This window comes from Setaria viridis, chromosome 6 (assembly GCF_005286985.2).
Source record: "Setaria viridis chromosome 6, Setaria_viridis_v4.0, whole genome shotgun sequence".
Lineage (NCBI taxonomy): Eukaryota > Viridiplantae > Streptophyta > Magnoliopsida > Poales > Poaceae > Setaria > Setaria viridis.
This window is the reverse complement of record NC_048268.2, coordinates 30,515,058-30,533,362: the sequence shown is the minus strand read 5'-3', so window position 1 is coordinate 30,533,362 and position 18,305 is coordinate 30,515,058. Positions and strand designations below refer to the sequence as shown.

The 18,305-nt window shown below is 48.1% G+C and overlaps 2 protein-coding genes and 1 pseudogene across 3 annotated transcripts; 1 reads left to right on the top strand and 2 right to left on the bottom strand.

Moving 5' to 3' along the window:
• The first annotated feature begins 1,130 nt into the window (after positions 1 to 1,130).
• Positions 1,131 to 6,718, top strand: LOC117861090 (glutamate decarboxylase 1). Of its 2 annotated transcripts, none has more exons than XM_034744573.2 (7): positions 1,131 to 1,287; positions 1,715 to 1,919; positions 4,470 to 4,670; positions 4,755 to 4,969; positions 5,464 to 5,717; positions 5,804 to 5,856; positions 5,965 to 6,718. In XM_034744573.2, the coding sequence occupies exons 1-7, from the start codon at positions 1,190 to 1,192 to the stop codon at positions 6,433 to 6,435; spliced, it is 1,497 nt and encodes a 498-aa protein (XP_034600464.1). In that variant the 5' UTR covers positions 1,131 to 1,189; the 3' UTR covers positions 6,436 to 6,718. The 2 variants fall into 2 exon arrangements, with proteins under 2 accessions (XP_034600464.1, XP_034600466.1); XM_034744575.2 differs by lacking the exon at positions 1,131 to 1,287 and adding an exon at positions 1,318 to 1,609.
• Positions 6,719 to 9,617: 2,899 nt separating this feature from the next.
• On the bottom strand, positions 9,618 to 11,691 carry LOC117860243 (cytochrome P450 76M5). The gene has a single exon (XM_034743503.2). It carries the CDS (start codon positions 11,361 to 11,363, stop codon positions 9,837 to 9,839), a length of 1,527 nt encoding a protein of 508 aa, XP_034599394.1. The 5' UTR covers positions 11,364 to 11,691; the 3' UTR covers positions 9,618 to 9,836.
• Positions 11,692 to 14,642: 2,951 nt separating this feature from the next.
• LOC117861899 (cytochrome P450 76M5-like) lies at positions 14,643 to 16,778 on the bottom strand (annotated as a pseudogene).
• Between the last annotated feature and the right edge of the window lie 1,527 nt (positions 16,779 to 18,305).

Sequence of the window (18,305 nt, the reverse complement as noted above, 5' to 3'; positions counted from 1 at the left end):
ATCGGGTCCAGTGTACATGTCCACCATTTTTAAAGGGTTCGTATCTACTCCTTCCATTTCAAATTATACGTCGTTTTGATTTTTCTAGATTTATATATATTTGTATGCATTTAAATATCTATACGCAAAAGGCAGGGACAGAGGGAATACTGTGTGCAGTGTATACTCTATCTCTATATTTGTACGTTTGTGTTTGCGCGCGCTGTCAAAAAAAAAACTTGGTAGCATTTGTCGAGACGGGCCGGGTGCCACAGGTAGTTTTTGTTTGCACCTTTGAGCCACGCGCCGCAGATAATCCACTTTCGGTCGCTACTCGCTACCGACACATCCTTCCCCATGAAGCGACCCCCTACAGCTACAGGGGCTTCGACATCGAACGCCACACCCAGCGCGCCAGCAGCGCATGTGGTGGGATCCGCTGCATTTGATCAGCTAATAAAGCTTGAGAGCCTAATCGCACGATAGAAAAGCTAGTCGACCCCTCTGTTCCTCCCTTTGATCCTCCCTGAACAAACCGTCGCTCTAATCCGCTCCGCGCAACAACACTCCAGACTTCCAGAGTCCATCACTTCGTCCACACCACACCACACACGACCAGAACTAACGGGATCCGCAGGGAATCCGCGCACTCGTTTCATCCGGCAACTCGATCGAGTCGGGTCGACCTGGGTCTGTGTCCTGCCGCGTGCTGTTCACACTTTGACAGAGCTAGCTGTGGCTGGCACCCGAGTTCTCGCGCCGACGGGTGGCCGACACGCAGGACCGAGCAGTGACGCCGCGACGCGAGCGATCGCGCATGGGGATCCGCAATAAACAACCGCGCGCCATCGCCTGCCCCACGCCACCGCGGCACCACGCGGACCCCTCGCCGCGCGGCCGCGTGCGCCGGGCCACGCATACGTGTGCGAGCGCGCGGCTAAAAAATGCCCGCGCTGCGTCCCGAGCCGGCGGCCGGCGCCCGACCCGCCCGGCTAAAACCCCCACGTCGCCGTCATGGCCACGAGAGCACCGCGACACGCCACCCCGCACCAGCACTCGCTCTCTGCCTCCCGACCGACGCGTCGCCCTCGCCTTTCCGCCTCCGCCCACGGGCGAATCGATTCCCCTCTCCGGGGCCGGCCGTCGCTGTCCGCTCGCCCCGTAGGCCGTACGTACGCGGAGCCGAGTAGAGCGAGCAGCCGAGCACGAGATGGTGGTTACCGTGGCGGCGACCGGGCCCGGCACGGACGCCGAGCCGGTGAGCTCCACCTTCTTCGCGTCCCGCTACGTCCGCGACCCGCTCCCACGGTCAGTTCCCTGTGTACCTGTAACTGTACTGGTAGTGGCAGCGGCGATTCCGTTTCAGTGCTACGCCGCGGCCGCGCGGAGGCCGGTGGTTGGGCCAGGTCGCCGCGATTAGTAGTACCAGCTTACCACTCGGGCACTCCCACTACCACCACCACCACACAAACCGAACCTACCCACGTCGGGAGCAAGGACAATCGGCAGACGGCAGGGGAGCGTGAGCAGCCGCAGCAGCCATGGTGCTCTCACACGCCAACTCCATCGGCCGGGACGACGCCGTGGCCAGCACCTTCGCGTCGCGCTACGTGCGGGAGCTGCTGCCGCGGTGACCACCGGCTACGGCCCGGCCCCGGGGCCACGATTTCGCTATCGCTTCGTCGATCCGCGCGCGTGGTACTCAACTGATGATCCTCTGGCTGGGTTGGTGCAGGTACCGGATGCCGGATCGGTCGATCCCGCGGGAGGCGGCGTTCCAGATCATCAACGACGAGCTGATGCTGGACGGCAACCCGCGCCTGAACCTCGCCTCCTTCGTCACCACCTGGATGGAGCCCGAGTGCGACAAGCTCATCATGGGATCCATCAACAAGAACTACGTCGACATGGACGAGTACCCAGTCACCACAGAGCTCCAGGTACCTACTATTACCTACAGATCACACCATCGCCTTCTAGCTAGCAAGTGTTGCCAAAGTTTGAAATTTCTGAATCGCACCATCTTATTCTAGTTAGCTAGCTACTTTTGCCAAAGCTTGAAGTCTTGAAATCGCTTCTTCAGAGTTCGTCTTCAAAAGTTGCTTTACTTCTTGCTGATCTCAAGTTGCTGACAAAGTTCTGTCAGCCTTGTGCTTCCGTCTACCTGATTTTCTGTATCAAGCCATGGACATGTGCAAACCTGGACTTGTATCTTTTAGGACCTGATATTTGCCATGAATAGTACTGACTACTGACCGTCTGAACTCTGAAGTCTCCAAGCATTTGGGTTTCAGTCTTCAGACTTAAAAAGTACCCGAGTTTGGATGAGTCATACTGTTAAAAGTTTTGAGTGCGATTGTGTGAACACGTCAGAAAGGTACCTGAGTTTGCCAAAGCTTAAGATTTTGGAATTTACTTAAAAAAAAGATTTTGGAAACGGTTCAGAGTCTTAGAAATTTGCTTTAGTTCTTGCTGATTTCAGTTTGCTGACATGTTTCTGTCAGTCTTATGCTTCCGTCTGTCCGTTTTCTATATCAAGTCATGGACACCTGAACGCCTTGGACTACAACTTTTATTTGCCAACAATAGAAGGCACCGACTGCCTGAGCTGAAGTCACAAAGCACTCGGCGGTTCAGGCATCAATATACTGTTTGGTTTCCATCTGGAATGGAATGGTCAATCATGGTCAGCCCATTAATTTGGAGATGAATCCATTTCTAATTATTAAGCTAACCATGTGCTTGTGAGGAATAAGATAGCTACTTTTGCCAAAGCTTGAAGTCTTGGAATCGCTTCTTCAGAGTTGGGTCTTTAAAAGTTGCTTTACTTCTTGCTGATCTCAAGTTGCTGACAAAGTTCTGTCAGCCTTGTGCTTCCGTCTACCTGATTGTCTGTATCAAGCCATGGACATGTGCAAACCTGGACTCGAATCTTTTAGGACCTGATATTTGCCACGAATAGAAGGTACTGACTACTGACCTTCTGAACTCTGAAGTCTCCAAGCATTTGGGTTTCAGCCTTCAGACTTAAAAAGTACCCGAGTTTGGATGAGTCATCTGTTAAAAGTTTGAGTGAGATTGTGTGAACACGTCAGAAAGGTACCTGAGTTTGCCAAAGCTTAAGATTTTGGAATTTACTTAAAAAAGATTTTGGAAATGGTTCAGAGTCTTAGGGAGTGTTTGGATTCACATCGAATATTCATGTCACATCGAATATTCGAAGGCTAATTAGGAGGACCAAACATGGGCTAATTATAAAACTAATTAGTTACACAGATGGAGGCTAATTCGCAAGATGAATCTATTAAGCCTAATTAATCCATCATTAGCACATGTTTACTGTAGCATCACATTATCAAATCATGGATTAATTAGGCTTAATAGATTCGTCTCGCAAATTAGCCTCCATCTGTGCAATTGGTTTTGTAATTAGTCTATATTTAATACTCCTAATTCGTATCTAAACATTCGATGTGATAGAAATTTTAGGAAACAAACACCCCCTTAGAAATTTGCTTTAGTTCTTGCTGATTTCAGTTTGCTGACATGTTTCTGTCAGTCTTATGCTTCCGTCTGTCCGTTGTCTATAGAAGGCACGGACTGCCTGAGCTGAAGTCACGAAGCATTCGGCGGTTCAGGCATCAATATACTGTTTGGTTTCCATCTGGAATGGAATGGTCAGTCATGGTCAGCCCATTAATTTGGAGATGAATCCATTTGTAATTATTAAGCTAACCATGTGCTTGTGAGGAATAAGATAGTGACTGATCAACTCATTTCTTCTTCAAACCAAACAGATATTTGAGGAGTGGAAAGTTGACGGATCACCCTATTCCTCGAACCAAAACACCCTAAAAAAGTACTACCTGAGTTTGGATAAGTCATACCAATTAAAAGTTTCAGGGTGATTACACATTAAAAATAAGTTTTAAACGTGTTTATGCATAAACCTGAATACCTGATAAACGTCAAGCTGCCAAAAAAAAAGGACTTGTGAAGGGAACATACAGTGGTTGCATGACAGTTACTGGCTTACATGATAATTCTGTAGAAAACACCACTCGTCAATGTGCCTTATGCCCTGATTCACTGCCAGAAAAGAAAGGGCAGAGCATTCTCTGATGGCTTTTAGGGGTAGAATTTGTTGATTCTCGGATACTGTCGAATTGGTCTTCTTGAAATAAATTGGCATTTCCCTGATTCTTCTTCTTCTGCTGCTGCTGCAGCACTAGTTAATAGTAACAGCCGGACTGAATGGTTTCATTGACAGATAGTTCAATTCAGATGGATTGGGATGATGAGTTGTAGGCAAGTAATAACAGGTGTTTAGGTGTGTTTAAGTGATCTAATCCAGTAATAACTAATGATACTGACATTTTTCCGTTGGCCAATGCTGCTTTGACCATTTGCACGACTGTTACTTGCTAACATACTTCTGCATTTTTAGTTACCGTTGCACATTTGCTTATTGCTTGCCGATATCTTTGCAGAACCGTTGCGTAAATATGATAGCTCACCTGTTCAATGCACCGATTAAGGAGGATGAGACGGCTGTTGGAGTTGGAACAGTGGGATCCTCAGAAGCAATTATGCTTGCAGGCCTAGCATTCAAGAGGAAATGGCAAAACAGGAGGAAGGAACAGGGGAAGTCATATGACAAACCCAACATTGTCACTGGTGCTAATGTTCAGGTATATGCTTGTATAAATTATCAAAGAAGTTGATCGTAAAGCATATGTCTGAAAGATGCCTCTGGTGATTTCTAATGTTCCTAGGTTTGCTGGGAGAAATTTGCAAGATATTTTGAAGTAGAGCTAAAGGAGGTTAAGTTATCGGAAGGATATTATGTCATGGACCCTGTCAAGGCCGTTGAGATGGTGGATGAGAACACTATATGTGTTGCGGCCATCTTGGGATCTACTCTCACCGGGGAGTTTGAAGATGTTAAGCTATTGAATGACCTTCTTACAAAGAAGAACAAGGAAACTGGGTAAGCATTTTATCAGCTATCTAGACCTCCAGGGTATTACCTTCTCAACGCAAACAACATGGTTCATTGGTCTAGCAGCACCAGTCTGATGTTTCTTTTGGGGTTCGAAGTGGTGGTTAATCATCCTTACAAGTTTTAATAGGTCTTATTAACAAATTTCGTGAAAGCAAAGGCGCCAACTTATTTCTGAAAAAGAACCCTGCTTGATGTATTTATGTAACACATGGTCTGTGCCATGGACCATGGGGTAAGTCAAAACTTATTTCCAAAAATGAACATAGCCAATGGTGCCACCATAGCTCACTGGCATGTTACTCTTTTTTAATTATGTTTTTGACACTGTATAGCTGGTATTTTCCTGAAATCATCCCGAACACTGCATTCAATATCTTTCTTATGCGTATGACCAGAATTGTTGCTGCAAAACACAGCAATGCAACATACTCTGCTCAAATTTCTGTCGAGATGCTTACTCTGTTATACATCATATGAAGGTTGGATGTGCCGATTCATGTTGACGCTGCGAGCGGAGGATTCATAGCGCCTTTCCTCTACCCTGAGCTTGAATGGGACTTCAGGCTACCGCTAGTGAAGAGCATCAATGTCAGTGGGCACAAATATGGGCTTGTCTACGCTGGTGTTGGTTGGGTAATTTGGAGGAGCAAGGAAGATTTGCCTGAAGAGCTCATTTTCCATATAAACTACCTAGGGACAGACCAGCCTACATTCACGCTCAACTTCTCTAAAGGTATCTCTTTCAGGTCTCTGGGTGATACAGTTCCTTTGATATTCCTTATACTACAGGAAATTGATGGCTTAGAAACTCTTCTGCAGGTTCTAGTCAGATCATTGCACAATACTATCAGCTCATTCGCCTAGGCTTCGAGGTATTTCCATTATTCTTTCAGAGGTTCCGAAATAGTTTCATTCAGACAATATGTGTACCAGGCACAGAATGATAAAAACTAATTGTTGGTGCCACCATTCTGCTGCAGGGGTACAAGAACATAATGCAGAACTGCAAGGCGAACGCTGCCGTTCTGCGGGAAGGCGTCGCGGCGACTGGCCGGTTCGACATCCTCTCCAAGGAGACCGGCGTGCCGCTGGTCGCCTTCTCTCTCAAGGACAGCAACCATTTCAGCGTGTTCGACATCTCCGAGAACCTGCGGCGGTTCGGCTGGATCGTTCCGGCGTACACCATGCCGGCCGACGCGGAGCACGTGGCGGTGCTCCGCGTCGTCATCAGGGAGGACTTCAGCCGGAGCCTCTCCGAGCGGCTCGTGAACGACATCCAGAAGATCCTGCGCGAGCTGGACGCCCGCGCCACCCACGCCGTGCGGGTCTCCAGCGCCACCGCCGCGCAGTCGGACGACGGCGTCGTGGCCAAGAAGAGCGTCCTAGAGATCGAGCGGGAGGTCGCCGCGCGGTGGAGGAACGCCGTGAACAAGAAGACCGGACCGTGCTGATTGGCGCGTGGAGGAGGATGTGATCCGGAGGTTTCGCCACGACGCCTTCGGTCTTGATGTGCTTGTGTATCTATCGTAGACGCTTGTCTGCGTGGTCCAATTCCGTGTGGCGGGCGCCTTTGGGGTTGGGGCTGGGGCTGTCTCACTGTGTTTGCTGTAGTCTTGCTACGTAACTCGATGTATTCGTGTGGCATTTCGATCTGGCTGTTTATGTTTGAGACGACAATATGTTCAGGATCGAACCAGAAATAAAAATGGCTGTAAAGGTTGGAATTGTGCATAATGAGGCAGGGGAAAAGGAGAAAGAATTCTATGTTTAGCTCAGAACACATTGAAGGTGATGAAATCATGAAAACATTTTTTAGCACTACTAGGAGCTCTTTTGGTCCTATTATAGCCAAGAAATTAAAATGGATCCCACGCTGGAGCCCATTTGAAAAACATATCCCCCATTTGAAAAACATATCCCAAGAGGATAATGACTTTCTTACTAAACCTTTCTCTGAAGAGGAAATAAAAAATGTGGTCTTCTCCATGGAAACTATGCCCTGAGCACCAACCTATTAAACTCTATCAAAGCTTTCAAGTAATTGTCAAGGAGGACAAGTATCATGTTCTCTAAATTCCTAGAACATAGGTTAAATATGGTGTTGGAAAATTAGACAACTGCATGATTAATTTTCGAGCTAGATTTATCATGACAGGAATAAAATCTAGTATGCAATTTTCTAACATACTAGGCAACAGCAAGCACAACTTCATTATCTAAGAAAACATGCTGAAATCACAGATTGATGGGCCGCCGCAATGCCGGACTGGGATGAAAGATGAGCCGTGGTGAAGACCTTGAGCAGTCACGCGGAGCGCTTCCTGCTCTCCTATTCACCGCGGCTCAAAAAGGAGGAAACCACGTCCCCCGCAAGGCGAGGGGCCGGATTTCGATGGACCATTCACGCAAGTGCCGCATGCCCGCGCCCTTCACCCCGCCCCGCCCCGCCGAGGTGAGCAAGGGCGTGTGTGGAGCTTTCCTTCTCTCCCCACACACATAGCTTCGAGGAGTGAAGACAACCTCCATATTTAAGTTGGCTATCCTCTTCCTCCACTAGCAATGTGGGACTAAAGGTTTGCACCACTCAACCACTTGCTCACGCCCACATGGGCCTTTGAGATTTATTTGGAATTTCTGAAATTGGAATGGGTCAAGCCCATTATTTCATCATATGGTAAGCTGAATTATGGGACAATAAAAGAAGCAAATAAAATACAACAGTATATATACATATATATTTGTAGCAAAGCTTTGATTCTAAGGCTTGAGAGTTGCATTGGAAATCACTAATATATATCCAATATCTTTTATAAAAGGAAGAAACATTATGACCGGAGTATAATTGGGTTCAAGATGCGAGTTATGGGCTGCCTCCTTTTGGATGGATGAAAAACTGCTCGAGATACTAGCTAGATAGTTGGTAGGTTATTGTCCCAATTGATTGGAGTCGACGGTGGGGGTTGGCTCTAATAAATGCTCGTGTAAGCAATATACCATATATTATACGTTGGTACATCTCCTACCTTAAACTATATCCAAAAGAGAATGGATAAAACCACAAAGGGATCTTTATAGCGGGTGAGTGACCAAGAAAAAAGTTCACTTGGTAAAATGGTGCAAAATTAGTAAACCTAACAGGAGGGGTTTGAGGTTAGCCTCCTCTACAAATGGTGATGGAAATTAGAAAGGGGAAGAGCTCTAGCAAAGAAATTGTTAAGAACAAATATACGAAACAACATTGCATTACACCACTAAAAAGCAAACCTACAAATTCTCCTATGTGGAACGATTTAATATCTGTAATGGACAACAATGCACAGTTTTGGAAATTCCTTTATGAAACCGGAGGCTAACTTTTTAGAAGGTGCTTGGATGAAAACTTATAAAACAAACTAAGAAGGTCGAATGACATGCTATCCTCTATTGCTGTGCTTAATAAGAATGACTTTGAAAATGGACGTGAGAGAAGTTTGATTTTTTGTGAATTTAATATACTCTCATATGTATATCAACTAGTTGTAGGCCCCTCATAAGAGTGTTTAGAAGGCAAAAATACCACTCAAAATATAAATTTTTGTATTGCTTACATCATGATAATATACTTTAAAAAGACAATTTAATAAAAAGAAATTAATATAATAATGAAGAATGAAGGTTCTATTCAGAGAATGAGATTATAACTCATTTATTCTTTGAATAATACTTTACAAAATATTTTCATAGCTTGGTTATTATGTAATGTGGCTCTTTCTAGACTAAACGATTCTCAGTGTTGACTTATCAATATGTGCCTCGGGGTGGTCTTCTAATCGTTTGTCTAATATATTCGTTCTTGTCATATTAGGCAGATTTGCAGAAGCCATATCTTCAACTTGTAGGAGAAGCCATACCGCACGGGACGAGAAGGGCTCCAGATGTTTGGAGCCAGATGAAATTCTGCCTATGAGCCGATTGCTGAGCTGAGCAAGCGGGCGATAGAGGGAGCCAAGCGAGCCAGCGCGAGCGTCGGATCCATTCTGTGACCACACGGCAACCATCGGGAGTGAATTCTCACATAGAAGAATTTGGGGACCGTCCTCATGGAATTTTTTTCCTAAAGCGACGGAGCACAAGTAGCAACCACTAACGCCAAATCCGGTCGACCTCACTCGCAGACGCCATCCCTCTTGTAGTCGTAAGCCCCAGACGCCAGTCCCGGCCTCCCGCACAACAAAGAATCCCGGTCGCTGTTCATCGATCGGCACCTCGAGACTGAACCAAAACTGCAAACACGTAGTACTAACTTTTACAACATATAGCATAGTCGAGTTTTGTTTTTTTAAAAAAATTAATTATGGGACTCATGAGTTGGAGAATTTCTAGTTTAATTATGTTAAGTTTCATGAGTTGTGTAATATCTTTTATGTAATATCGTACCTATGTAAGACTCGCATGCTTTCTCTTAAATGCCATAGCAGTGCTCTGCTTATTTTTCCAAAAAAAAAATTGTATAGTTGTGTTGTTATCGGCATGGATCGGGATTCAGGAAACTGCAAAGCCTGCAAATCGGACGGCGACGGGGACCAACTTCCGAGTTTGAAGTTCCTGAATATCAGGGAAAACGGTGTCAAATCCACCACCACCCACAACTCGATGCATGTATAATAGTAGTATTTCTCAGCGGACATGATAGGAACAAGTGATCATTGGATTTGTCGGTGCACACATGCCAAATCGCAAATGCCATTGAAGTGATGATCGAAGTGGCATTATTTGCGCCTTTCAATTGCCCATTTCTACCATCTGCAGAAGCAGACTACATCTATGGCATACTGCTGTCGATTCTAAGCACACGCCAGACTGCATGCAGTAACTAGGCGATGACGACGGGCACGGCCTTGAGAGGGACGGCCAAGACGTTGGAGGTGGTGAACTTCTCGCTCACGTCCAACCGCCCGGCGGCCACGCCGTCCGGCAGGCGCCACTCGAACGCGTGGAGCAGCGACGCCAGTATGAGCGGCACCACGCGCTCGGCCATCGGCAGGCCGGGGCACGACCTCCGGCCGGACCCGAACGGGATGAACTCGAAGTCTTTCCCCCGGAAGTCTACCTTGCTCTCAATGCCCAAGAAACGCTCCGGGACGAACTCGTCCGGCCTCTCCCACGACGCCGGGTCGCGCATTATCGCCCACGTGTTGAAGATCACCGCGCAGCCCTTTGGCACGGCGTAGCCTCCGATCTCGACGCCGTCCTCCACGACCCGGTGCGGCAGCATCAGCGGCGCCACGGGGTGCATCCGCATGGCCTCCTTCACCACGGCCTGGAGGTAAGGGAGGCTCGCCGCGTCGGCCTCCTCGACAGCTTCCTTGCTCCCGAGAGCGCCCTCGATCTCGGCGCGCAGCTTGGCCATGGCGCCCGGGTTGCGGAGCAGCTCGGCCATCGCCCACTCCACGGTGATCGCCATCGTATCGCTCCCGGCGGCGAACACGTCGAACAGGATGGTCGTCACGTTGTCGCGCGCGATCTTGCCCGCGGCCATGAGCTCCACGAGGATGTCGAGGAAGTCGCCGCGCTTGTCCTGAGAGGAAGCCTCGGCCAACCTGCGGTCGATCATGCCGTCAAGGACGCGGAAGACTTTCTCGAAGCGTCCGGTCGCATGGCGCCGCCATCCTTGCAGGTCCAGCGGCCGGAGCAGAGGGAGAAGGTCCGAGACGTTCGGCTTCGCGACCAGCTCGACGAGCTCCTCCACGAGCCCGCGCAACCCCTGCGCGGACTCGGCGCCCACGTCGACCACGTCGTCGGAGAACAAGGCGCTCGACACCAGGTTGAGAACGCCGCCGTACACGGCCTGGCCGACGTAGACGTCCCGCCCGGCGCGCCCACGGATGTAGCTCACCAGGTCGCGGACCTTGCGCTCGCGGACGCCGCGCGCCGCCGCGAGGCCGCGCGGGGAGAAGACGTGCGTCGCGACGATGCCGCGCAGGGTCCTCCAGAGCGGGTCGGAGCTCGGCAGCCAGATCATGGACCGCGCCGAGAAGCCGAGGGCGCGGGCGGTGTCCGGGACGGCGCGCGCGGCGAGGCGGCGGTCGTGCCTCGTGAACGCCTCCCTCGCCGCGTCGGGCGAGGAGATGACGACGGCCGTGGAGAGCCCCAGCCGGAGGCGCATGACGGGTCCGTGGGCGCGGGCGAGGCGCGCGAGCGTGTGGTGGAGGTTGCCGCGGAGGGAGAGGAGGTTGCCGATGAGTGGGAGTGGCCTAGGGCCGGGCGGCGGCCGCCGTGCAGCGCCGGAACGGTGTCTTAGGCTGGCGTAGTAGAGCAGCGTGACGACGGCGAGCGTTGCCGACAGCAACCAGAGATCGCGCTCCATTTGTGGGGCGTAGCTGGTAGCTTGTTCCGGCATGATTCAATCCGTGCATGTGAGAAGTCAGTCTAGTCTGCAGAGAGGTTGGTGCCCTTGATTGCTACTCGTGTTCTCTACGTGGAAATGTACTGGATCTGGCAGGAATTCTTTCTGGCACGACATGGAAAATGGTGAAGTCAAACATGATAAGAGAATTTGCACAGTCAAACATGATAGTTATAGCCTTTTGGCATTTGCACACCCTTTTCACTAGACAGTGTGCACGCACAAGCCTACACGCAAGGCCTTTTTTTTTTCTCATTCAACCATACGAATGCGTGAGGTTTTTTTTCCCCCATTCAACGACACTTGCTTCCATCCAACTATCCAAGGCAATGCACGTGTGAACGCACCAGAATGGTAGAGTCAGTAAGCTTATGCAGTTAAATGCTTATATTTCATAAACCGTGAATCCATTTTTATAATATGTTTGCATCGTTATAGTTCTTACATTTTTATCAACAGAATGAGATCAATGATTGCCTATATCATAATTGAAAAATGTTAGTATAAGTTAGTAATACTTGGATGTTTGCCAAAAAAAATGCCTATACAGAACTTGAAAAGAATTCACTCCGTTTCTTCTATTTTTTCCCAACATCAACACTAATAGTACATTTATTCAATGCAGATCCATCGGCAAATTTTTGAAAAGTGGCAACCAAGTTAGAATACACTCAAAGGTTAATTTGTTTTATTGTGGCAAAGGTAGATAAATTATAAAAAATTAGAACCCATGGTAAAAAAAGAGAGAGAGGATGAGTTCTTTGTTACACAAAATGACAGAACTTCAGGGACCAGAAATAATGCAAGAATATGTGTAACTGTTATCTTGGATTGGATCTGCTCTAGGACTTAGCGCCTTGTATAATGCCCATGTGTATATGGCTTGGACCACACACATGGATGGATAGGTGTAGCCCAAGTCATCAAGAGTTCTTGAACGTTCAAGTAACGGGTTCAGACTTCAGAGATCCAGAATGTGTTCACTCCTGTCCGCTCCTGTTGATTTCACGCCTAACACCCGTAACTCTCATGCCGCAAAAATGCAGGATCCCGATTGCTGTTCATATGGTCGATCGATCGGCATCTTCCGACTGAAGCAAAACAGCAAACACGCACAAACTTCTCATGGTACAACGGATCCGGAAATTCAACGACTGAGGCTCCCTTTGGTTTTGGCTTTCTGGTGTTGTGGCTAAAAAAAAAAGAAGCTAGAAGTCAAACCAAAGGGGTAGGGATACTCCTTAGCTTACAGACAAAGCTACTTTCATGTAGTTTATTTTTCACAGTAAGAGAGTAAGTGCTTTCTGGAGCTTTAGCTTTCACAAGTTGGAAGAAATTACCCACTACCACTGGTTATGTTGTACCGGTTCGCTTCTTTTTTTCCCGTCTCCCTCACCCGCCGGCTCTCCCCTGCCCGGCACTGCTCCTCCTCTCCCAGCAGCGACGCCCCTCCTCCTCTCCCGACGGTGGCGCCCCTCCTCCTCTCCTGCCGGCTCTCCCCTACCCAGCACCGCTCCTCCTCTCCCAGCGGCGGCACCGCTCCTCCTCTCTCGACGGCGGCTCCCCTCCTCCTCTTCCACCGGCTCTCCCCTGCCCGGCACCGCTCCTCCTCTCCCAGTGCGACGCCCTTCCTCCTCTTCCAGCGGCGGCGCCTCTCCTTCTCTCCCGTCGGCTCTCCCCTGCCCGGCACCGCTCCTCCTGTCTTGGCGGAGGCGCCCCTCCTCACCCAACGGCGACGCCCCTCCTCCTCTCCCGGCGGTGGCGAGGGCGGCATGGTGGGCTGTAGGCGCGGCGGTGGCGTGGCGGGAGAGGAGAGAAGGAAGGAGGAGGGGTCAAGGGTGGAGACCGGGTGGAGGCGCGCGAGGGCGAGGAGCTCGGCTTTGCGGTTGCGGCGCTCGACCTCACGCTCCATGAAGGAGAGCACCTCCTCAGCCTGGCGCATGGTGGAGGACTCAGCCTCGTCGGGCTCATGGCTGTGTAGCGAACATGGCCTCATTAAGCTATAGTTTGTGATTTTGGTGATTGAGTGACAACATAGTCATTGGGACTAATGCTTTGTCTAGCATGTACCTTGTAGGTTTTCTAGGTCCCAAGAATGCAAACCAAACAATGGCAAGGTCCAAATGATGGTATTCTTAACATCCAAGTCATGGTATTCGAGTATCCAAGTTATGGTATTTAAGTGACCAAGCCATGATATCTAGGATTATTCTATGGTATTGAAGCATCCAAATGATAGAAAAAATACAGAGACCATCCAAGTGATAGTAGCTCTGGTGCTTGCATTGGACGATTTGGAATGAAAAATGCACCATCAGATGTTCCGATACCCCACCTGAAAAGCGTCGGAACAAGCGTCAAAATAATTGGTACACTGTGGAGAAAACTAGACAAAGTCAACCATCGGATGTTCCGATGGTCACTTTTCTAGTAGCGTTGGATGAATTCGAGGGACAGGCTTGGAAGACAGAGAAAGCTCAATAGCATGGGATGATCCGATGGTATGCACAAAAGGAGCTCAGCGTCGAGAAGCTCAACATTGGTGACGTCCAACGGCTCGAGTAGGACACACTCGATTCCAAGATCTGCCGCTGGATCCACAGCACCTGCGCTGCGGTCCACAGTGTCTTCGCTATTGAGCCCCGCCTTTGCTTCCACATCTTCCACGAGAAACTGGGCATCGGGCACTGCTCCCCCGAGAAATTGACGCCCAGCCCACTAGAAGGTGCTCCACGATCCCCAAATCAAACTTGAAGCTCTGCGCGAAACGAGAAGACCAGCCACATCGAGCTTCGAATCATCAACGTAGTTCATCCTCCCAAGTCCCCACAGAGAGGAAGAGAGAAGATGGGTGGACCTAACATGTGGGCCCTACATGCCATGTTTACGTCAGCATGCATGCCGTTTAATGCAAGTTATGGAGATTTGGACGTCACATGAAACGATTAACAAGTTTAGGGATTTAGATGTGCATTTTGTAAGTTTGGAGACCTGGATGACACTTGCTGCCAAGTTGATGTACCACTTGTATATTTTACTCAACAGAAAAACGCGGAAATGTCCAACCAACCAATCACAAAGTTGCCGAACATATAGGAAAATGGTGTCAAGACCAAAGCGACACATTATAGGAGTATACACATTTAGCTGAGATGGGATTGAGGACAATCGATCAATGGATTTGTTGCTTCATAATTGCCAAATTGCCAATATGCCATTAAAATGGCATTGTCTGAGCCCTCCAATTGCCCAAATTCCAACATCTAGCAGCATCTAGATGACGACCGGCACGGTCTTGAGAGGGACAGCCATGACATTGTCGGTGGTGAACTTCTCGGTCATGTCCAACTTCTCGGCGGACATGCCATCCCGCAGGCGCTACTTGAATGCGTGTAGTAGCGACGCGAGTATGAACAGCACCACACGCTCCGCTATTGTATGCTGGGGCACACCCTCCGGCCAGCTTCAAACAGGATGAACTTGAAGTCTTTCACTCTGAAGTCTACCTTGACTTCCAGGTCCAAGAACCTCTCCGGGATGAACTCATCTGGCCTCTCCCACGCCGGCGGGTCATGCATGATTGCTCATGCGTTGAAGATCATCATGGACCCCCTGGGCACCGTGTAGCCGCCGATCTCGACACCATCCTCGATGGCTTGGTTGGGTAGCAAAATGGGTGCCACGAGGTGCAGCCGCATCGCCTCCTTCATCACGGTGTGGAGGTACAGCAGGCTCGCCGTGTCGGGCTCCTCGATGGCTTCCTTGCCGCCGATGGTGGCCTTGATCTCCTCGCGCACCTTGTCCATGGCGTCCCGTTTGCGGAGGAGCTCGGCCATTGCCCACTCCACTGTGATGGCAATCGTGTCGCTGCTGGTCCAAGTGACGGTATCTTTGGTGTTTGCATTAGATGATTTGGAATGAAAAATGCACCATCAGATGTTCCGATGCCCCACCTGAAAAGCGTCGGAACAAGCATCGGAGTAATTGGTATGCTATGGAGAAAACCAGACAAAGTCAACCATCGGATGTTCCGATAGTCACTTTTCTAGTAGCGTCGGACGAATTCTAAGGGACAAGCTTGGAAGATAGAGAAAGCTCAATAGCACGGGATGATCCGATGGTATACACAAAAGGAGCGTCGAACAAAGTATATTTTCTTTAATCCTTTATAGAAGGTTTTGGCTAGAAATCCTTTAGCACCGGATGATCTGACGGCACCATCAGAGAAAGCATCGGAGCAATGACTTCAGGGGATCCAACGGCTATGTGACGTGAATAGTGGCATCGGTTGATCCGATGGGGGCATCGGATAAAGCGTCGGATGAATTTCTGAGAAATTTGGGCGCGGAGAGTCCAATAGCTAGATGCACCGGATGTTCCGATGCAGGCTAAAAATAGACCATTGGGACATCCAATGGTATACTTTTTCGCTAGCCGTTGGAGCAACGGCTCTTTGAGCCCTTGGGGCTAATTATACCCCCACTACTCGCCTATTTGGAGTGGCTGGAGTGTCAAGGGGTGCATTGAAGACCAAGACTCATCAAGAACACATCCAAGCCACCAAAAGTGTTTAAGTGATGCATCAAAGGCTTAGCACAAGCTTAGAAAATTGATTAGTGCTAGGATAGGCCAAGAAAGGAGTGAGTGCAAGGTGTGCCAACCTTGTGATCAGGTTTTAGAGTGAATCGCCGTTGTACAAGAGGTGTGCCGGCTCCTTGATGGCTCGCCAGCAAGTCTTCAACCCTCCGGTTTGGTGTGGAGCAGCATCGACAACCTTGTGCGGGGGACATGAAGACCTCCTTCCTTCATGAAGAAACTCCTTAGTGGAAACAGTATCAAAGTGACCGAGGAACAAGGTGCTCGACACTAGGTTCAGAGTGCAGCATTACATGGCCTCGCTGACGACCACCTCTCACCCGGCGCGGCGGCACACCCACGGAGGTAGCCCACTAGGTCGCGCACCTTGCGTTTTCGGGCGGCGTGCACCGTGAAGATGTTCGCGGCCATAACGCCGCGCAGGTGCTTCCACCGCGGGTCGGAGCTCAGCATCCACACCATGGAGCGCTCTGAGAACTCGAGCGCGTGGGTGGCATTCGGCAAGGCCCGCGCGGCGAGCCGCCGGTCGTGCCTCGTGAACGCCTCCGCCGCCGCGTCGCGCGAGGAGATGACCACGACCGTGGTGAGCCCGAGCTCGAGGCACATGATGGGGCTGTGGGCGCGCGCGAGGCGAGCGAGCGTGTGGTGGAGGTTGCCGATGCAGAGGTCGAGGTTGTTGCCGATCAGCAGGAGCGGCCTGAGGCCGCGCGGCCGCCGGGCCCCACTTGATGAACGGCGTCGGACGCTGGCGAGATAGCAGAGGAGCGAGACGGCGAGCGTCGTCACCAACAGCAGTCAGCTCTCGCTCTCCATTTGTGTGGCTTAGCTAGTTGGTCTGTAGAGAGGAGTCAGGATTGAGGATTCTATCCGTGTGCATGTGAGAGTCGGAGCACTTGTTTATTAAAAAAAATATTCGGAGCGATTGGAGTTGCCGGTGTCTAGATGATCTGAACTCTGAAGGTATATAGGCGCGCCACACGTGAAGTACTGTGTGCTCAGCAATGTTATTTGCTGTTTGACTAGCCTATCAATCGTTCTTTACATAGCATCTATAGTCATACATGACCGATTCAGGATAAAATCCAAGAAGTGGTGCACTCATAAAATCGGAAACAAAGCCAAAATAGTGGTCAAATTTAATTGTTTTTCTTTGATTCTTTAATTTACATCTTATCTTACTATTACTAATTGGATGCTTCTTTTGATACTATCTAGGAATTCTAGGTGGACACTCTATAAAAGGAGAGAAATCCTAGAAATTCTCTCAAAAAAGCAAAACATCTAGCCATCGGTACAGTAGTCTAATCATCATAGCCATTGAATCTATTATGTTTTCGCAAAATTACCCACCTATGCCATTATGAAAATCACCAAAAATAACCCCCTAAATCTATATCTAAATTACCCACCTCTGCCATTATATATAATAAAATAAAGTAACCCCTCATCTTCATCTAAATTACCTACTTACGTCATTATAAAATAATAATTTGTATTAACAAAATATTTAAAGTAACCCTTAATTTTGGATCAAAATTATGCACATACGTAATTATTAAAAATAAAATGTGATAACCCTAAATTTGAATCCAAATCATCTTCATTAAAAATATACCCTAAGGAACAGCAGTATATGATTTTAAATTATTTATTTCTTATATTGTTGGTATAGAAAAAAATAATCAAGGTATTATCCATGATGTGCGTCACCATTTATAAATATATAGTGTAAGTGAGTAGAATATAGATTTCTATGTTAAAAATATAGCTCAAATTTAATGTCTATTAAACAAATTCTAGTGCATAACCGTGATGCAAAGTGAAAAAAGGAAATATTATAAATGTGGATGGAAATGTTATAAGTAATTACTAACTAAAATCTATGTGAAGATAATAAGTATATATCTATGATATATTGTGTTAGAATATTTAACAAATGAGAGAGTTCAATGTAATAGTTTTGATTGTTAGCTATGTACCCTCATTATTTTCAATTGGAGGCTCTGTATTAGCAAGACACGTTAGGAAAAAAAGATAAATCCTATGAATTACCACAAAATTATAAACATTAGGGTATCAACCCTGTAGACTCTAACAATCATAGTCATTGATCTATTATATTTTTTAAGGTAACATTTTTTATTATTAGCTATGTACCCTGATTTTTTTCAATTGGAGACTCCGCATTAGCGAGACACGCTAGAAAAAAAGATAAATCCTATGAACTGCCACAAAAATCATAAACATCCGGTATCAATCTTGTATACTCTAATAATCATAATCTTAGTCTATTATATTATATTTTTAAAAATTACCTACCACTATCATTATAAAAATATT